We start from the raw sequence: 22,776 nt of genomic DNA, 5'->3' as shown, positions 1-22,776 counted from the left end.
TGATGAAATGCTAAGCCTATGAATCCTTGCATTTACTATCATCACCTATCTTTTCAATGAGACTTGTAAGACATAACCCAACTCGAGTCTTGTTAGACCATGCATGTGTTAAGTAGGGAAGATTAAGTCGACTTGTAGGTGTTGTACAATCCAAGAGATTCGGCTCCGGGACCCAAACTTTCCTAGGATTGTAAGATATAACCCAACTCAATCCATCACAACAATAATTGCTTGCTTATAATTTGAGAACATGTTTGTATGATCATATCCCATGATTCCCCTATGAACCCATGACACCCTAGTGCTTTTAATCAATTGTTTACACCCCTTATTTTATTTACCTTGTTAGTTTATTTTCATTGCTAGTTTAGTTTAGTAACCTTCTACATCAACCCAATTTGTGACACCCCTAGACATCACTAGTTACAATAGAATCTTCATTTCAATACCCGTCCCTTGGGATCCGACCTTTACTTGCCTCTTTACTAATTGTAGAGTTGTTTGTGAAGTATAAATTGTGTTTTGTATCGACCATTGACCAACGACCACATATGCTTAATTTGTGAAACGAAATGGACTCGATCAGACACACACAAACTTCTCAGCTTGTTTTCTTTTTTCTTTGTTCTCTTGCGTTGTGGTTGAGAGTAGCTCGAAATGTTTACTGGAAGCATTTGCCTGTTGTTTATTATACATAATCATTTATAACGTGCATATTTTTTTTGGGCAACACTGTAGTAGTATTGCAGGGTTTGCTGTAGTAGTAGTACTGTTCTTTTTCATTGTTGGCGTTGTTTGGTTCTTCAAATTCTGAATTTGTTGGCATTGTCTTTCGTCCTTCAAGTTCTCGCTCGTCCCCAAATTTGCTCATCCCGACCTTGACTTTGAATGTGTATTCCTTGCCAACACATTCCTGTAAAATGTTAAAAACTCTTTCTTTTCCATCTTTCTGTAGGGTGTTGATACTCCTTTAGTTAGTATCCAATTTCAGTGTTGTGTTATTTGGTATTTGAATTGTTGTTTGGATTTTAAATATTTTTTGAAAGTGACAAACCTTTTCATATCAGTCAAGCAGTTTTATTGGGGGTGTAGGTTGCGAATTTAAAACTGTTGTCTAGGAATTCTGGCTTGTCTCTTCTTTGGTAGAGGGTTCCATTCTTTCTGTTTTCTGCAAGTTTACGTTTACTAACAAACCTGCTGTGTTTGAACTATAATCTGTCTGGCGTGTTGTTGCTAAGCACTTGTCCTATTACAGGAGGGGCATGCTGTCAGAAAAGCAGCGAAAGAAAAACTAATGGAATGATAAGTGGCAGAAATGCTAGATGACAATCATTCAAATAAATATAGAAACAGTGCATGGATATGAATAACCGTACATTCTAGAAAAACATTGTCCCATTCCAAGTTTACAAAACAACACCAAAACATAACCCTGGTTAAGGAATTGTTGCTAGTTAAATATCCGTATCAATTGTTTGGACATGGATATGTCATCCTAAGGAAAAAAAGTTGAATTTTAGATTTGGGAGCTGTATTTGCAATCATCTTTATAAGGGTAAAAATAAACATGTAAATCATAATTAAGACTTGGGAATAAAAGACTACAACATTGAAGGCATTCATGTGGAGGTAGATGGAGGGACTTGAAACTTACTTTTGCCCTCTTTAAACATGTTAATCATAATTAAGACTTCGTAATAAAAGTTCGCAATATTGAAGTGGGCATTCAAGTGGAGGTAGATGGAGGGACTTGAAACTTCCTTTTGGCATCTTTAAGTTCATAACCGTAAAATTAGGAGCCAAAGTAATCAAGTATTTTGTGTTGCTTAGGATGAAAATTTAAGGAAATCGTATAACCTAACAACCCTTGTCGAAAGCAATTCTATGAGATAAATATTCCTTAAGAGCCATATAAATTCATATCATTAATAATTAACAACAATGACTTGATCCAGGATGAAAAATGGTTAGAGAACTACTTACCTCATGTTAGTTGATTTAGCGAAGAACTTCGATGGTTCATGCATTAACCAGTGAATTTTACCTTAACTTACACTTGGTAACAATCAAAAGTTCGTGAGTTATTAATGGGTTTTGACTTCCATGGACACAAACAATTTGGTTAGCCTAATGACAGATGAAATTGTACAAAGTAGGAAGTGCTCCATACAATTACGAAATTAAAATATTTTTCTTTGGCAATTGAGGAGGTTGGTTCGTCTGTACCTTTCTAAGTTGTGAACCAATGAATCGACTGTAGATATCTTGGTTTCACTTTACAGGATGAGAAACGTGTACGGCCTGGATAAAAAATTGATTAAGCAGCTAGCTTTAGACATACACATACAAAGTAACATCGATGTTTCATATGAGGGTACATGGTTCTAAGGGAACTAAACTCAGAGGAAAAATGGCCAAAACTGAGTACTAATATCAGTATTACGCAGCAATTAAGGGATACAATTTGATGAAGAGATTTTTTAAGGGTTATGTTGATTAGGTAACATATCTTTTGTAAAGTAAAGGACAAACATCTCTGAAAATCAATGTTACAACATAATTGGTTAGATCAAACTCGTGCAGTTGAGTGTCCGAGGTCAGATTTGGCTATCTTATTAAACTCCTGCTTTTTAGCTTAACATGATCTGTTCAAATATCATACAATGTTCGAGTATACAGCTTTGAGCTTAACCATATGCATTTTTTTACTACTTGAACCGTCTTAAGGTAAGGCAGATTGGGCCGTCTTAAGGGGGGCTTACCTGGTTTTTTTATTGGTTGAGAAAATGGAGGGTCTTCGTACTCTAAAAGGGAGCACACAAGAGCATCAGTTGGAGTGGTAGGGAAACCAAAAACTCAAAAGATAAAAAGAACTATAACTAATCAAGTGCATCCAAAATACCAAAATGTAAAGTGTAATTCAACAATATACTAACAAATTTAGTGCATCCCAAAATCACACCTATCCCGTTAGTTTCTTGAAAATGCAAATTAGCGAAATAAGGAGCAGTTACGAAGATAGTAAGCGTTGTGTATAGCGTTCAGAGGGAGGCGGCAATTATCAATTATGTAAAATCAATCAATAAATAGTTATAGCTATTACATTTTTATTATGCAAAAACATGAGATGAATACCTTCCGGCAACGGAGAGAATAACAGCAAGAATTAATTCGGATAAACTCATAGCTCAGAATATACACTAACAAATCTATACAAACTTCACCAAATCACAAATTGTTCATCAAAAACCTATACCTTTGAGCAACGTAGATCGTTGCAGCGGAATGAAACTAATAGAACCGAAGGTTTGAAGATTCAATCGATCCGAGCTTTAAACATAAATTATTACAAAACATTCATAAATATTGTTTAGGAAGATGAACAATGAGTAGTGTATAGAATCATACTTGTTTGATAACCTGGACCTTATCACAATATGAAGGTCATAATTCGGATTGCGTTCAAATATTGTAGATGATCAATATGAAAGGTCGAATAAAGTGAGGGGAAGGGTAATAATATACAAATGATGTGAGTTAACTAAATTGCTGTTTTTCTTAGAGATGAAGGTGGAAAGTAGTCCATTAATGGTAGCTGCCGTTTTGGGAAGGAGAAAAGTTTTGTTGATGTCTTAATTGTCCGACTGCCTCTTGGAAGTACCAAACACAAAATCTATATGTGATGTCTCAAGAGTAGGATGTTGGTTTAGTTTAGAGTTGACACGTGGCGTTCAAGTTTACCCTTTTTATATTATTTATAGATGATACTCATTTCCTTCAACTCCACACTACACATATTCCATTTTCATCCATTAAAGTCCACACTACATCTTTCTAAAAAAAGAATTAGTAAATGACCATTTTATCCTAATTAAAACAAATTATTTACATAAATTGCCACTCATTCCCCAATACTCCCTCCTATTCATTTTAACTCTCCCCCTTTTCTTTTTCATCTATTCATATAACTTTTCCCTTTCCTTATTTAGTAAAGTTTTATACTTATTTTAATCACCTTACCCCACAACAATACTTATTTTAATCATCTTACCCCACAATAATACCTTCCCGCTCTCCAATTACCTTACACCACCATAATACTTTACAATAAAATAATCCCACCCTTAATTTGCGTGCCCTTTTGAAAGGGGAGAGTTAAAATGAATAGGAGGGAGTATAATTTACATCTTGTGGGTAATACACCACTTTTTCTTACTAATAAAGCAATTTTATTTACCACAACTTGTACCTTTAATGATTTTCTAATTCTTTCTTCAAATTTGTGCAAAAAGCATATATATAGTGTGGAGTTAAATGGAAGGAGTAGTTTTTTGTATGCGTTGTTTTCTAATTTATAGTATTGACGATGTGCTTATTTATCTAGACATTGTTGTAGTTTGTTGATGGTAAAACTGCTTATATATATTGGGTATTGGATTTTTTTTCAAGGGACGAGTTCTAGATAGCGGAAAACCACGCCACCTTGGTGTTATTATCCAAAAACTAATCGATTTGCTTTAACCCCTTTCCTTAAAGCTGTTTCTAGCTTTTTTTTTACCTATGCTATATAAAGAATGTGATGTAGGCTCAACAACATTCAAAGGTAACATATTGATATTTTAATTGGCCATACAATTTATCAAAAGCCTTATGTTAGGCCTCATAATGATAAGGGGAAATCTATGATATGCAGGAGCTCTTGGTCGAGTTGGAAGGATACTCGTCTCCTTAGCCTGAGGCGGTGTCTATGTGCAAGCCCAAGGAAAGCAGCGGTATTAAAATGAACAAGTGAGAATTCTGTCGATTTATCTGGTCTTACTCATGTTCAAGTTCAACTAAATTAGATAAACCAACCGAAAATTGGCTTACCTAAAATAGATACAGCTGCAAACAAAACATACGGGTACTTATTTCGACTTCTAGTTGTACCGCAATTACCTATTCCTTGTATAGGCTTTTCTTCTTACCAACAACAATATAAACACGTACTCTCATTATCGTAGCCAATTTACTAAGAAGTCATCGGGACGAAGAGAAATACTTAGTTATACTATGTATTGAAATATTAGAGTCTCTAATTTTTATAAAACATTTAATTGTAAATTAACTAATAGATATATAATTTGAATAAGAAATAATATTTAAGTACAAATCTACTAAAAGAAACCACTGCATGACAATTACAATCCTATTTACATAATATGACGTCTTATTATTTGTGGGAACAAAATTGATTTAGGTACAATCCTATGTACATAATAAGACGTCTTATAATCATATATTTAATTAATGTACCATTGCATTACATTATTTCATTTACAATCCTATGTACATAAGACATCTTATTTGTGGGTATGTATACACTCCTAAGAATGTATATAATTACTGTATATATATTTTTAAGAAGAGGACAATCATACTACTAATCAAACTCATAAAAATAAGTATATTACTAACCAAATTGGTGTTTGTTAGATTGTTTAAACAAAACCATTGCACGTTTACAAATTTATGCATGTCTACACAAACTCAAATAGCTACTCTAAGCTACTTATAGTAATTGTTTTCATCTTCTCAACCTCATTTAGTGCACTTGGTGACTTGGTGTAAATTATATTACAGATAGTGTAATATATAAATATTATAAAAAGATAAACTAAAGCATTAACATTTCACCATTCCCTTATTCTTTAGTATTTTACAAACCACATCATCATCCATTGTTTTTTCTTTTAAAAAAAAGAAAAATTTAAATCTATTTATTGCATTAAACACACACAACAAACATTAAATTTTGACAATTTAAAGAAAACTAAAAATTAATTATCAAATCAAATACTAATTAAATTTTAAATTGTGGGGTTTTATTGTTAGATAAATTATAGGATAAATAAAAAACATATTACATCACTCTTATATTGTCGTTATTTATAAACGTTATCCCTTCTTTTGCTATATAGTTCTCAATATAAATGGGTTGGATACATAGAGAGAGTTTAAGAAGTAATGTCTTTTAATTTATTTATTTTCATATAACGTCTTCAAATACTTTAATAGTGTAGCACAATTAATATATTGTGATTCTAACGGGTACAAAAATTACCGTGCCATTGAAAAGTCATCTCGAAATTCCATGTGTTACATACTTATAAGTACAACAAAATTTTAAAAAAATATTAGTTGCAAGAAAAAAAAAATTAATACAAACTTTTTATTATCACATTTATCTAACCTATATTTATTTTATTTAATAGGATGACCTTTTTGTTTTCCATCACCATTATTATTCTTTGTATTTATGTTATCATAATTTTTAATCTTCCTTTATATTTACAAAATCTTTTTTCTTACCTCAAATAAATTGTTGAAATTAATGCGAGAATTAATTGAAAAAATGTTCTTATATAACTATCACAATAATCCTAATTTTCATTTGTGTTCAAAATGTCTCAAACCTGATGAATTGCGAAAAATTATAAATGTATTTGTCAAAGAAGTTTAACAAACTTCACTGCATTTAAGAAAATAAACATGTAATTTTAGCCTAATTAGTAAGATAAAATAAGCTGTATTTTAACATAGCGCTTTCTTCGTATTATTCATATCGTCTCTAATTAACTAAAGACAATATGTAAAATTCATAGATAAAATAATTACTAACCATTCATTTAGAGATTTTACATTTTTACATTAATTTATTACTCTTATCACTAGAATATGTTAAGTAATAAGGAATAAAATTCGATGTCCACCTTTTCGTTATTTACCGGATAAAAATAGGGTCAAAGTTTTTAGAACACACTAAAATGGCAATAAAAATAATAAATCTTATTCTAAAAAATCAAAATTGTCCATTATTCCGTGCATTGCACGGGCACAAAAACTAGTTACTAATTCAAATTTTTAACATTATTTTTGTGTGAGACTGTTATTTATCATGAAATTGCCACAAGTAAAGCCCTCTTTTGCTAATATATATGACAATCTCAAGCAAATATAAAAAACAATTGATCGTCTATTATGAGAGAAATACGGATTTGCTATTAATCGTAGGCAGCCATAATGTCTATGATGACAAAAGTTTTAATAGTCTATTATGGTTCATGAAATATGACCATGTTCTTCTCGGTTTAAAAGAGCTGAGTTGAATTTAACTGAATTTTTAATGGAGCTGAGTTGAATTCAACTGTTCTGAACTAAAGTGAATTTACGCCCTCTTCTTTCTAGCTTAAATTAGCTCATATCAGTTCAGCTCAGTTCTATTTAGTTAAGTCCAGCTTCATTCAGTTCGGTTCAACTTATCTCTTCACAAATTAACTCTTAGGTCCTGCTCTTCTAGACTTAATTTCATCTCATTTCAATTCTGTTCAGTTTCATTCAGTACAGTTCAGCTCATGTCTTCAAAAATTAACTCTTACCCCCGTTCAGTTCCCCGTTCGTATCAGAGCCTTAAGAGTTAATTTGTGAATAGATGAGCTGAAATGAACTGAATGAAACTCAACTGAATTGAATAGAATAGAGATGAATTGAACTTAACTGAAATGAAATGAGGTGAAATTAAGTCCAAAATAGTAGGGCCTACGTAAACTTTGATTATATTTTTGTTGTTGTTGTAAAGGTCGAGTTCTTTTAAGACCTATATTGGTTGCGAAGAAGTATTTACCAATTAATTCTTAATAAATCAGTCTCAATTATCTTCACGGACTTCAAATAAAGCCATATATATTTTTTATTATTAAAAATAAATTGTGCTCAAAGTTGAGCTAAGCATTAACGTTTTTAATATATGAAAATAATACGTAGTACAAACGACTTTACCAAACGGCCCGTGCATCGCACGGGCATTAAATCTAGTATATATAACTAAAAGAGGCTTTTTTCGAGACACGTTTTCCTATTTTAATTAGAAAATAATTAATTATTTAAAATTTTCTATTAGAAATAGGAATACAAATTTTCTATTAGACATGGGAAATAATTAATTATTTATATTATTCCTATTAGAAATGAGAAATAATTTACAATTTATTAATATTAGAAAAATATTCATTAATATTGTTACACTTCTTATTAAATTAGAAAAAAAAAACATTCGATATATTAGCAATATCCAATTTTCTGGAAATGTGTTAAATTTGACAACTCACAACATAAAATGTTTGTAAGAGATTAACAATATAAAAATTAAAGAGTCAATTCAAGCAACGATCAAAAGTTTTTTTTTTTAAAAAAAAGTCATGAAAAACACATAAAAAAGTAAGAGTAGTTTTTCTCTAACTTTGAAAGACTGTCTCTCACAAGCTTTTGTAATGACCAATTTACATGCATAAAAAAGGGTACTATTCAATTATATCGGCAAACTAGTTATTATTGATGCTCTATTTTTATTTTTATTTTTTTGTATAAATTGAGTACATCATCAATATAATTTAGGGATCAGAGATACGTATTGGGGAAGGGTTCTGATAATGAGTTAAATGGTTGTTTGAGGTATTAGGAATAAGGGTGACTGCGTCTGATTTGGTGGTTAATTACTTAATTTCATCGATGGTTTAATTAGTGGGTGTGGAAGCAAAATGAATGAAAACTTTGGTATTATTAATTAGAGAAATGAATGTAATGAGGTAATTTTAGTAACAAAATATCACATGTGTAGAACGAACCAATACTAAATGTAAAAAAACACTTATTATTAAGAAGGCAAATTACTAGATAAATTGGAAAATAAACATATATCAAGAAATAAACTAACTTTGTAGTATCATATGGATAGACTTACTTTTAATTCATAGTGTGAAAGGTTTAATTAATATCGTGCAATAATTTGTGATCTAGGGGAAATCATTATGAGAAAAATTTGAAGGAAAATTGTACAATAAAAGTGGAATAGAGGGAGTAAGATTTATTTATGCTAAATGAAATAAGTAGCAAAGTTCGTGTATATACATATAATATTCAAACTTATTCAGTCTACCAACATAGTACTCGATCACTTTGTTGAAATATTAGAAATGGAGGCAAGGGAAGGGACGAGAAAAGAGGGAAAGGGAGAGAGAGAGATATAGGAGGGAAGGTTGCTTTTTAATTTGTTATTTGTTAGAGGAGAAATAAATTGTCTTTAATAAGGAGACGAGGATCCATTTGGAGTAAGGATTGGCATTTCATAGAGGATAATGTGATAGGACGTCTCAGGTGTAAAACGTGGCAGCAAGGTAGTGGTAGTGGATTGGAGGTTGTTTCAGTAAGAACTGATCACAGTGGCCTACGATGTTTTATTTTTGGGGTAAATTTAGTCAGGTGGGAGAAGGGTGTATTTGTAAAGGGTGATCAGAAATAAGGTTATTTTATCAATAAAATATAACTTGCAGAAAAACAAATAGGTACTTTGAACGATAACAAGAAATCTCTAAAGATCATGTGGATAAACTTAATTTTGACTCCGTCTATCCAAAATAAAATCTTAATCCTAGCAACATACGAGGGTAAGGGTTAGTTTCCATTGGGTAGTGGATTTTTCTGGAGGCAAGGGTTTAGTTTTTCACTTAATTGAATAAATTTGAGATGAGTTTTGAAGACAAGGATGAATCTTGCAAGGGATAGGGTTGTTTTAGATCATTTGTGCGAATAGGGAAGAAAAATAGGGGGCATGCAAGCAAGATTTTGTTTCAAATAAGGTGATGGGGGCAAGATTGCGGTGGGTTGAGTTGATATTGTGTGCGAAAGTAGAGTGGGGATGAAACTATGGTGAATTTGCAGAAGGTAAATTTCACTACATACATCAACGACATCATTAAACAAGGGTAGAATAGACAATTTTATCGAATGATTTCCATTATAATGAATGATTCTGGTGGTGGACTCAAATGATTGTTTGGAGACGGGGTGTATGTTCATAAGGAAACGCAGCCATGTTGTATTGCGTTGGAACTTGATTCACATTCGAAAGTACGTCTATAGTTTGACCGGGTGATATAATTACGTAACTACTTGTGAATGTTTTTGCGTAATTACCTTATCCAACAATGATTAAATTATAGTTTGTTATTCCAAATAAAAGGATTTGTTGCATTATTGAGTTGATTATGCGTAGTAGATTATGTCCTTGACCAGTTGAAAAACAAACACAAACAGGTATCCTCAACAAAATATAAAAACTCTGGAATTTGGAGTATCATATGTATAAACTTCATCTTGGTTTTATTTTTTGTAACAAAAAATATTTATTAATCAAACACTCATTTATTCTAATTTCAATATTATGTTAACGAGAATTATTTGTTGGTCATGCGACGTACATAATTGCTTAAACATGAATTATGTACCATATTCCATTATACTGTGAAATTTATCACACATTATTTAAATACCCGTGCAACGCACGAGCATAAAAATTAGTTAAATTTTAAAACAGGTCGCGCGAAGCGCGGGATACTACCTAGTAAATAATATAACTAGGTTTAGTTTTGAAAGGGATAGGTAAATAAATCTAGATTCCCAAAAATATACATATTCCACAATTCTTTAAATTTGTTTTTTAATTAGAGTATAATAATGAAAACTTTTAAATGACATTTTAATGTAATATTTAATATTTATTTAAATATATAAGTTTAATACGATGAGACAACCAATTATTGATATAAAAATTAAATTTAATAAAATTAAGTAAGAGAATAATTTAATGCAAATCTATCTATATATATATATATATATATATGTATGTATATATATATATATATATATATATATATATATATATATATATATATATATATATATATATATATATATATATATATATATATATATATATATATATATATATATATATATATATATATATATATACATATATATATATATACATATTATTGATATAAAAATTAAATTTAATAAAATTAAGTAAGAGAATAATTTAATGCAAATCTATCTATATATATATATATATATATATATACATATTATTGATATAAAAATTAAATTTAATAAAATTAAGTAAGAGAATAATTTAATGCAAATCTATCTATATATATATATATATATATATATATATATATATATATATGTATATGTATATATAAGAGATTTTTTTGAGCGATTCTAAGCTGTCGACACCATCAAAAATCAATTTAGGAAAGTATCATAAATAATAATTTTTGATATAAAAAATAAAGTAAAAAATCTTTTAATTATTATAATACATATTTCTTAAATTATATTCAAGTGATGTTTCTAATTTTTATATAAAAACTTTTACATTTCATTTGATAAAGAAAGTAACGTTAAAAAAATAATGAAAATAGTATAATTAGTTTCGCGGTTAAAATGCTATCATTAGAGTATAGATTTCATATTATTTGCACATATTAAAGATGGTGTATTTCTTATTATGTTATATATCTCACATTGGTAAATATAATAGAATTGTCCCTCATCGAAATATTAGCATAAGAGGGTGATCCTATGATTATAAATAGGAGACGTCTTTGGAACTTAGGAATCAACCAAAAGTCTTTTGAGTCTCTTAAATATTGTGTTAGAGGGCTCTTAAGAGTTTGTATAATTATCTCACATTATAATATTAAAAAATAAAGTGGAAATCTTTTAATTTTTATAATATATATTTCGTATATTATATTCAAGTTATTTTTATAATTTTGATATAAAAACTTTTACAATTTCATTTGACAGAAAATATTGTAAAAAAAATTATGAAAATTATATAATTAGATTCGTGGTAAAAAAAATGATACCATTAGAGTATAGATTTCATATCATTTGCACATATTTTTATTTATGATTAAAAAAACTAGAAAAAAACGTACAAATATTAATAGATATATAGTATAGTATTTGCTCATTATTAAATCGGGTTGGATGTCGAAATAGATGCGAAAAAGATGGTTTACTTTTTAGTAAGTTATTTGTCCCACATTGAAAATTAATGTAGGTTTGATGAATATACTACGTATAAATAGTATAATTGTCCCAAATCGAAAGATTTAACATAAGATGTGTGATCATATGATTATAAATAAGAGTCATCCTTGGAACTTAGGTATGAATCTAAAACCTTATGAGTCCCTTAAACATTGTTTTAAAGACTTATAAGAGTTATATTAATTATTATATCCACAATAATGAAATTTATTTGTTCCTTACCCATCATCAATAAAAGGTTGGTAACGGTACGCCTCAGTTCCAACAATAACATACAAATGTTAATCACGTAAATATTTGTAAAGGCGATTACATATTAATGATCTTAACAAACGATATTATAATATGTTTATTTTAAGACAATCGATAGGGTAGTAACTTTATTTTAGACAAATCACAATTTAAAATAAATTGGGGTCAAATATACCTATGATTGGTTATCAATATGTCTTAAATAATGATAGTTTCTACTAAAATAGAAAATTTCTAATTTCTAATAAAATAAGGTAATTAAATATTTTCAAATATAGGTAATTATTGTGCTTCATAACATTTGAGTGAAACGAAACTAAAATACATCGTAATTTTTAACCATTAATCGAAATCACAACAGAAAAAAAAAACATTTTACATTTATTTATACATTTTATTGCCCCCTCCATTTCATATTAAAAGTCGAGTTAAAATTAGGTAATTTAAAAAATTATATTGGTGGAAAATACTTATTATATATTTTTAAAGATCAATAATTGCATATAACTTATAACACTTTATTAATTTATCTACAACATCTTAAAACGATTACTAAAATGAAATAGAATATAAATTTAATTTAATTTTTTCTATAAAAACGATAAATAGTTATAAGCATATAAAAATTATGCTTTTGAATTTGATAGTTTCGTAATTATATAATTACATATAGTTATATCATCTCCTTTTTTACTCAAATTTAGTAGTTCAGCAATAAGTTATTTATTTTTTATTTTTCAAGCGGAATTTTTAAATAACGAACATACATCAATAGTATACTTATTACTTATTACATATGAGACTTTAAATGTAACGTTACGTTAAATATTCATTTTTCAAGTTTTAACATTTTTTTAGGTGGGAGAAAGAGCGATAAAATAGTCAATTTTAATGGAATATCTTTTTATTATAATGATATGGTTAATTAATTTTTTGATTTGAAAAGAGAAATATTTGTACCAATAAAACAATGCTCCGTATATGTAATTTATATGATGACTTGATTTCAAATTATCACTAAACAAATTCAATATTAAGTATCAACGAAATGTAGTCTACCATATTCATTACACGTATTTATCTTTTATTTTTCTTTAAAAGAGATATTTTAATCATATGTAAACAATTGATTAGACATAAGATGTAAACATTAAATCCTTACAACTTTTTTTTCATTATAATTATAACTAAGTTAATTACCCCGTTGCAACACATGAGCTTTCAACCTAGAGTGTGATACCTAAGAAACATGCATATGTACATATATAATTGATGTACAAATATGTATATATCACGCTGAAAGAGGACTAGCAAGTAGCATGACAATGTATAAATAAATCATTACTATTTGAACGGTAGATATATGCTTCAAACAAAATATATATTGATATATTAAATGTGGCACGAGTTGGCGCTTTAATTTCACACATGTCATTATAGTCGTAACACCTTATCGATAATGTTTTATCACTTGTTTTTAAAATAATCAAAGTCATTAACCCGTATGAAGTATGGGCTTTCAAACTAGTATCTATCTATAAACGAGGCTTTTTTTCGAGCGATTCTAAGTTGTCCACATCAACAAAAATCAATTTAGGAAAGTATCATATATAAAATTTTTTTATAAAAAAAATAAAGTAAAAAATCTTTTAATTATTATAAATTATAATATATATTTCCTAAATTATATTCAAGTGATCTTTCTAATTTTTATATAAAAAATTTTTACATTTTATTTGAAGAGAACAGTATCGTTAAAGAAATTATGAAAATAGTATAATTAGATTCGTGGTAAAAAAATGCTATGATTAGAGTATATATTTCATATTATTTGCACATATTAAAGACAATATACTTCTTAGTATTTTATATGTTCCACATTGAACATATATAAATAATAAAATTATCCCACATCGAAAGATTAGCATAAGGTGAGGTGATCCTATGATTATAAATATAAGGCATTCTTGGAATTTATTTATCAAACCAAAATCTTTTGAATCTCTCAAGTATGAGAGTTTTTAAGAGTTTGTATCATTATCTCCACAATATGATATAAAAAATAATGTGGAGAATGTTTTAATTATTATAATAATATTTCCTATATCAAAATGTGTTGTAATGTTTTAATTATTCAATTTAATAAGAATGAGAATATAAAAATGAGTTAGGTATGATTTCATTACAATGGGACCAACTCACTGAATATTAGTCAAACAATAAATTGCTACAAAAACATTTTCCTAACAAACTCATAGGTCATAACGGCTTATGTAATCTTAATACCAAATTTATTTGTATTTTATTATCGCGAATTTTTATTTGAGACGGAATTATCCGTCTTCAATCTTTTTTTGTTTAAATAGGTACTTAAGTTAAAAGACTTAAAAACAGAGTTCATACATCAATTAAAGGGGAGGAGGCCCGACTCCAAAGAACAAATCGTTATTAAATCGAGTTGGATGTCGAACTAGTTGTGAAAACGATGATGTACTTCTTAATACACTACGCCAAATAAGACATCCAATAATGGTCAAATAATGCAAATTACCGTTTTTAAATAGAAACACGGGACTGTTATTGCAACGACGGTTGTTAAATATATACCACGGTTGTACAAATAACAAGCGACCATTATATAACATCAAGAACCGTTGTTAAATCTTAAGAACGGTTTCAAATCCGTTGTCGTAGTTTACTATTGACAACGTCTTATCGTTCCAAAACCGTTGTTAAATATTATATACGATAACAGTTTATTTCGTTATCTTATTTAATTGAATGTCAAAATTTAACAACGGTTTTATTGCGTGCAAAATCGTTGTTATATTCATCTGTTGACAACGGTATGTAACCGTTATCTATTTATATTGATGAAATTTTGTCAACGGTTCTGCGTAAATAAACCGTTGTAAAAGTTTTGAACTCGACAACGGTTATCGTTCGTTATCTTATATTTTTGGCGGTTTGAATGGGAGGGAAAATATGTCAACGGTTATTTATCTAAATAAAACCGTTGTCAAATAATTGTTTGCAACTGGTTGTTTTTAACCGTTATCGTTTTTAATTTTTTTTTTTTTTAAAAATGATTTTAGCCTCTTCTAGCAGCTGCTGAAATGCTATTTTTTCAGCAGCGTTTGTAGCAGCTGCTGAAATGCTATTTTTTCAGCTGCTGTTGAAAAATAGCATTCCAGCAACAGCTGAAAAATAGCATTCCAGCAGTTGTGCAGTGCAAAAATTCAATCCTGTATCAAACTATTACACCCCGCAATCAATTAAATTCAGCTTAAAAACAGTACAAACAGGATGATCAACAGCCAAACCACAACTGCTATTGAGAAAACAAAAGAAACCAATACACAATGGATCAATATATACACACTCGTACATAAAGCATGGGAAAACTATTGAGACCTCGCTAATGAAACAGCATAACTGGCCCACATATTTATCATCTGGTTGATGTCCTCTGACGAATATTCCGGGGCTTTGTTGAGTATTTGTGGAAACTACAATTCAAAATATACATAATCAAAATAGATAAAATAGATGGAAGTATACAGAATTGAACTCAATTTACGTCTGAAATAGTTTTTAAATCACACTAACCCGTATCGGAATGGTAGATAGTTTTCTGTTAATAACCTCCCACATGGACTGGCAAACGTAAAAGCCCCATTGTTTGTCGTCTGGTGCTTTAGGATACTATTATATAAATCACACACAAATTAGCTGAATTAGATAATCAACCTCTCACATAAACATTAATTAAATGATACGAGTAATTATTAAGAATACACTTACTAATGACGTGATAAAATTGGGAACAACGTTGCTTTCATATTTTCCAAGTGGACATAATCTTTTTTTTTTTTTTTTGTTTCAAAAACATTAAATCATAAATATACACACATATCATTATTATTTGCATATATATGTCTCAAGTCATAGAATAACAAATGACATTATTGAAGGTTGTAAACTTACTCAGTTATCATCCTTACACAACTGTCAGAGGGTTTGCCTTCGCGAGAGTCAATCCAGTACACTGTTTTTGTTTCCACTTGGATTGTCAGTAGCACCCAATGCTTCCTATTCCATTTGGGACATTGAACTGTTGGTTCATTTACACGCATTTAAGCATGTTAGTAATAAAGTTATAGAACCGTGATTCATTACAATAATCACGTACTATACATACATATTCTCATTGTAGAGGGCAAACTATAGTTTTTTGGACGATATCAACAGACGAGCGATACTATTGATTTGTTCTTCGTATGAAATTCCGTGCACAGAGAACGCCTTAGGACTCAAGAATTTGTAGGCGTGAAATGGGACCTTCCACTCAACGATCTGATTATTCAGGTACCTATTACGCCACATGGAACGAAAAATGTTATTGTAATTGATAATTTAAACAAACATCATTATTCGTAAATAAAAATGACTAAATAGTTTTATTAATAAAACTTACTTCATCCAAATCAAAATGTGAACAGCATCTAAATTGTCAAGGTCGACAAATTCCATCAGTTGCTTCGGGTCCAGTACGGCTACATCAGCTGTGCCCATAATTTCCTCTTCAATGTTAATCATGACTACATCACTCTAGGTGACTTCTTTACAGCCAGGTTATGCAAAGCCACGAGCGAAGCAATTTTCATTTTTTTCTTATATTTACACGATTCGTAATAAGAATCATAAGCAGGCTTGACTGCAACAACTTCTGTTGACGTAGTAGTAATTGCTTTAGCTGCTGCCATGGCTTTGCTTAACTTCTGCAAATGTAAAGATTAAAGTACTTACGATGTGTTAATATTCGTACCCTAATATATTTAAAGAACAAGTAATAATTAACGTCTGCGTATAGGTACCTCGGAGATGAAAATATTGATGAGGTTGTTAGGCCATTGCACATAAGAGCTCAGGGCTTCTTTCAAATACGTGACCTCCTCAGTAGGAAATGGTACTTTTACTTCCCCATACTCATCTTTATATAATTGGGACACTTCCACTTTACTGCAATTGTGACGAAGGGGTATACCATGAACCTTAACTTGTTGAAGCCGGTCGTAAACGAACACGTATCCCCTGGCAACAACAACTTTCTGTTTCCCCTGTAAATAGAACAGACGACAAGGCACCTTGCAATCGCCCTTCACAACAGCTTTAATCAATTAGTACACATACATTCACTACCTTTAATAAATTTCATAAGTAAAAAACGTGTACTGAGATGAATAATTATAAACTAGCAGCTATTACCTTTTTCGGTGTAGAGAAGAACGTCTGATCATCAACTACCTCAATCTCTTCTTGTGTCACGGCCTTCCTGGCTTCCTCTTCCTCTTCAACTGCCTGATATCGATCCTGGCTCCCACCCGAGTCTCCTTTGCCATTTCCTTCTCCCTTGCCATGTCCTCCTCGGCTTCCTTCTGTACATTAACACTTGTCCATATAACACGTACTGATTTTCCAAATCATATAACACATTGTATATATAAGACATAAATATTATTACCTCTTTTTCCTCCTCCTTATCCTCCTTCTCCTCCTCCTCCTCCTCCTCCTCCTCCTCCTCCTCCTCCTTATCTGCTTCCTTTATGACTTCTTGAACCATATCCAACTCTTTTTCTGATGGCTTTTCCCCAGTTTCCAATATTCTCATCATCAACCTGGCTATTTTATGTAGTTGTGTTGTAGAAATTAATGTCAGCATATATAGTTATAAATTACGTTGGTTCAAATACAGTATTTATAGATTACCTTCTTGGAATCATCACCACTTCGAGTAGTTTTCCCAAAATACTTACTAATACCAACATGCGTCGATATCCCTTTCACACGACCCGAATGCTCTCTTTTGCCGATTGCCCTAGCAAGAATGTCATCACGTCCTTCAGGCTTCCATTTTCCTTCATGTACCTCCTTCTCACATATCCTCTACATACAGATAAAACCATTAAGCAACACACAATTATATAACTCCAACTACCAGTGGTAGGAGTGACATATTTATTCAAATTTACAATTTTCTCTTTGATGTCCTTGTCATATTCAGTTTCCGTCTTTCCATTCTTAGGAGTGTGACCTTCCACCCAAGCGTCGTGACGACTGAATTTTCCAAGCTTTGCCTACAATTCATTCATCACATTGATATCCTCTTAAAATTTGTATGATTACGATGAACATATATAGCATCCGACTTATAAACCTAATAGTCTAATACTATAAGAATTATGTACTTACAAGTTTCTTCTTAATCAATCTATAACCACCTCGAGAGCCGTAAAAGACGGTCTTTTTCTTTGAAATGTTCGCCTTGTTCCTCTCTCTCATAGCCTTCATCAAATAAATTGTATCAAGAAACGTAAGCATGACCAAACACTAAACTAAGTATACTTCTTTACTTATTATTATTAAGTTACCTTAAACTTGTTAGACTGCTTATAAGCGATATAGCTATCCCAATGGTCTTGACTGACATACGGATACTTCTTTGTTGGTGGGTTCTTGTTCATCTCCCCGGTTTCCTTGTTGAACAAGTGCTTCTCAGCAATCTTTAACTTCCAAGAACTGAGGGCTTCTCCTGTCTTTGTTTTTAGGTACTTATCATACTTTTCGGGGACAACGTAAGCTAATTGCATATATGATGAGCATAGTTGGTACAAGTGTTTCGGCTAATACACATATGAAGTAGTAACTTAATTTCAGCAAAAATATTTATTATTGTATATACATACCTTTATTCTTCTTATTAGCATGGTGTTCCGTATTTTACTCATTTCACTGATATGCGGCGTACCGAGGGGCACATATTGTCTTACACAATAACCAATCCAACTCGTAAAATACCCAGCATACTCACCATATGGCAGCCCCGTATCTTTATCCCATTGTAAAGGATTATGTATCTTTGAATTTATTGCTTCTAGGAAAACCCTGTGGCGCATACGATCCGCAATGTGTTGCAAATTATTCTCATCACCTGAGTCATCGCCTGACGCATTTCCATCGTTTCTTTTCCGCTTTTGGACCATATCTAAAGCAGAAATTAATAAATAAATAATAACAATGCATACTTATAAAAACAAACAAATCTACCGAGAGGAGGGTTTATTACTTCTTTAAAGAGGACAATCCGGATTGATCTGGCGGCAGCAATGGCGATGATGACGATGACTGCGATGGCGATGGGGTAGGCTGGTGGTTGAGGGGAAGCTCAATGTTTGAGAATATTATATGGAGGAGGGGAAGCTCAGAGTATATATGTGTGAATAATACAACACTAGCAAGACCTTGTTTATTGGAAAGTAATAAACACGGTATAAGAAAAACCGTTATATTTTATTTCCAAACAGACGACGGTTTTGTTTGAAACCGTAATTGATTCGTACTATTTAAAACGGGTTAGAAATAACTGTTGTCTGTAATATTTTCATGTTGTTTGATTTTCCCGCCAAGAAATAAAGCATCATTTTTATATACATAACAACGGCCTGAACCGTTATAACTGTATACATCCTTAACAACGATTTGGGTATAACCGTTTTATTTTATATTTCATTGTGTTTGATTTTACCGCCAAGAAATAAAGCATCATTCGGTATATGCCAGCTAATTACAATATGTTTCTTAGAAAATCTTGCTTATTTCCACTAATTTAAATGATTACAAGTTTACACGTAAAGAGTACAAACTACCACCATACATAATAAACTAGGTAAATAACAATTAGAAGAAGAAATTTGACAATTAACTTAAGCCATGCCTCATTATTTTTGAGTTCTACGATATCCAAGGTTAACTTCTTGCATTCTTCTTTTGCCTTCAATATTTCACTGTCATTTCCCCGCTTCGATTCTTCAAATTGATATAGTATACTTCTCACTTGAGTAATCTCGGTATCCATGCTCTTTTTCTCATTCACTAACCTGTTTATAACCTTCCTCTACCACTAAGTCATTGGTTCATCAACCCACTTGAAGTAATTGCATCCACGCATTTTAGTCTCGGGATTATAGACTTTGCAAGTAAGAAACTTTCTTCCCGGATTTTGCAAAGTCCAAGAAGTCCACAATGCTGCCGGAACTGAGCAATTACATGTCCTTGTTGAAATAGAGGAAGAAGAAGAGCTACCACTTGACATAATTTGAGTAATAAGAGAGAGAGAGAGAGAGAGAGAGAGAGAGAGAGAGAGAGAGAGAGAGAGAGAGAGAGAGAAAGAAATGAAGAAAAAAAGAAAAAAAGAAGGTTATTTAAAATAATGTTATTCAGCAATTGCATAATTTAACACGGTTTTTATAAGAACCGTTGTAATTATCTTATTAATATCTTCCAATTTCCATTTATTTTTAGAGGTGTTTGTGATCTAACACGATTTTTATGCACTACCGTAGTCATTATATTATATGTTATTATTTCATTCATTTGTCTGTTCGCAAGTTATTTAAAATCTATGTTAATAAGCATTCGCGTGTAATAAAGAGTAGAAAAATATATTAAAACGAGCATATTATACATTGGCATAAATAAAAAAAACAGTACAACAAGGGGGAAAAAAGGAAACACAATAAAAAATAAAAAAATCACAAAAACAAACAACTAACTAATTAGTTTAATAATCAAACACCCTAACAGGAGTTTGACTAGGAGGTGGGTACTGAGGATAAACATGTTTATAAATCAAGCGTACTACATCGGTATCAAGACGGGCATCAAAATGAGGCACTTCTTCGTCTTCCCATGATTTCGGTACATTAATAAAATTGTGCTTAATGAGCCTTCTCATCAGATGAGCGTCCTCTGCGGTGGCAACCCATAAGTGAGGCCAAGCGTGAACATAACGATCCTTAGGGTCGTCGCTATAATAGTCACTTTTTCCCCTTTGATGGTCACGTGATGCATACCTTGCAGTGAGTTGTTTTGCTTGGCGAAAATCGTCAAGACCATCCCCTCGAAACATGATCAGAGCATATCCAAGAAACCCACGACCAGAAATCCAAGCCGGGTAGATTGCCCTAACATATGAAAACCCATTCTCAATGAGGATGTCCCTCAATGGGTTAAGAGACTTAGAAGTGGTTCCCAAGAAAGATCGCGTATGACTGGGAGATTGTGAATTATGCACGTAATCGGGTTGATATAGCGGGTTACCGATTGCTGAGGAGGTGCGACTGCGAATGATGAAGACGGCGAAATTCTTTTAATTATGATATGTATGTATATGTAGATTATTTAAAAAGTGAAGTAGAAAGGTTAGTAATAATAAAGTGATTCTTATTGTTACTGGAAATGTGATGCTATTTATAGTATAATAAAGCTATAATTAATTGGATTAATTTCATCCATACGTTACATTCAAAGTTGTATTAATTGTGCATACATGCATGAGGTCAATAATGGTCAAACAAACAATAATAATAGGGCATGCATTGGTAAAACCACAAACTTTTTAGTTTTCACAGTGGATCTGTATTTACAACGGTTACGTTATAAGAAAAACCGTTGTTTATTGATGTAATATGACAACAAATTTACAATAACCATTGTTGATATATGAAATATGATAATGGCTTAATAAAGAACCGTTATCTTTTTGTGTTATACATACGGTCAAACAATCAATACTGCAACTTTGAATCAGAAAAAGTAAAAATTACAGGGCATGCATTAGTCAAATCACAAACACTAGAAAATCACAGATAATTAAATAATTTATTTTAAAATGGATTCTGTCCAACCGTTGTTGATATGTATAATATGATAACGGTTTAACAAAGAACCGTTATCATTTTATGTTATACATATGGTCAAACACGCAACACTGCAACTTTGAATCATAAAAAGTAAAAATTACAAGGCATGCATTAGTCTTGTCACTACTACAGATACAGGCTATAACAACGGTCAAAAACCGTTGTTATATAAAAAAGCGGACGTTGTTAAAGCGTCCGTTGTAGAAGGTTTTAACAACGGTTGGTTTACTTAAGGAAACCGTTGTTAAAACTATTAACCACGGTTTTATGTATAAAAACCCGTTGTGGAAAGTGTGACACAATTTTGGGGGGAAAGTTATAACAACGGGTTTTAATATACAAAACCGTTGTTATAACTAAAGACAACGGGTTGTTATAAAATAACCGTTGTTGTTTGTTCTTAAAAAATAAAAAAAAATTAAATTAAATATTACTAGATGCATGCATAATTACGGCCTGTTAGAATTCCGATGCATGCATTATTACTGACATCACTGTACATATGAACGGATAATATGGAATGAGAAGGGTTAGTAATAGGATTTGAAGCAGCATTATTGAGAGATATGATGATGATTATGGCACAACTTCCTAACATATATATTAATTAAAAAGCAATTAACTCAACCCACACATTGCTTAGTATAAATACATTGCATATCTCAACTAACATTTCCATTATCTCATATATTCATCTCCAAACTCTAAATGTTAAAACAAACTCTACTTAATCTTTCAAATCAAACTCAAAAACTCTAAGAAAATGAATGATTTCATCCTAAAGACTCTTACCATGATCGAGAACAACAACAACTTCATCCTC

At 30.8% G+C, this 22,776-nt stretch overlaps 1 protein-coding gene across 2 annotated transcripts in view; it reads right to left on the bottom strand.

The window, feature by feature from the left end:
• LOC141611978 (uncharacterized) overlaps positions 1-3,647 on the bottom strand; it is a 29,887-nt gene extending 26,240 nt beyond the window's left edge. The window contains exons 1-3 of one of the 2 annotated variants that reach the window (XM_074430662.1): positions 3,409-3,647; positions 2,763-2,804; positions 1,984-2,301 (exon numbers count right to left, since the gene is read on the bottom strand). In XM_074430662.1, the coding sequence (XP_074286763.1) occupies positions 1,984-2,027 (44 nt within the window). In that variant the 5' untranslated portion in view covers positions 2,028-2,301; positions 2,763-2,804; positions 3,409-3,647. The remainder of the gene's footprint in view (positions 1-1,983; positions 2,302-2,762; positions 2,805-3,408) is intronic. The other variant, XM_074430663.1, reaches the window with a different exon arrangement.
• Positions 3,648-22,776: the final 19,129 nt, after the last annotated feature.

The sequence above is a fragment of the Silene latifolia genome, chromosome 11 (assembly GCF_048544455.1).
Source record: "Silene latifolia isolate original U9 population chromosome 11, ASM4854445v1, whole genome shotgun sequence".
In the NCBI taxonomy this organism is placed as follows: domain Eukaryota; kingdom Viridiplantae; phylum Streptophyta; class Magnoliopsida; order Caryophyllales; family Caryophyllaceae; genus Silene; species Silene latifolia.
The sequence above is the reverse complement of the archived record's forward strand: the minus strand, read 5'-3'. Positions and strand labels throughout refer to the sequence as shown.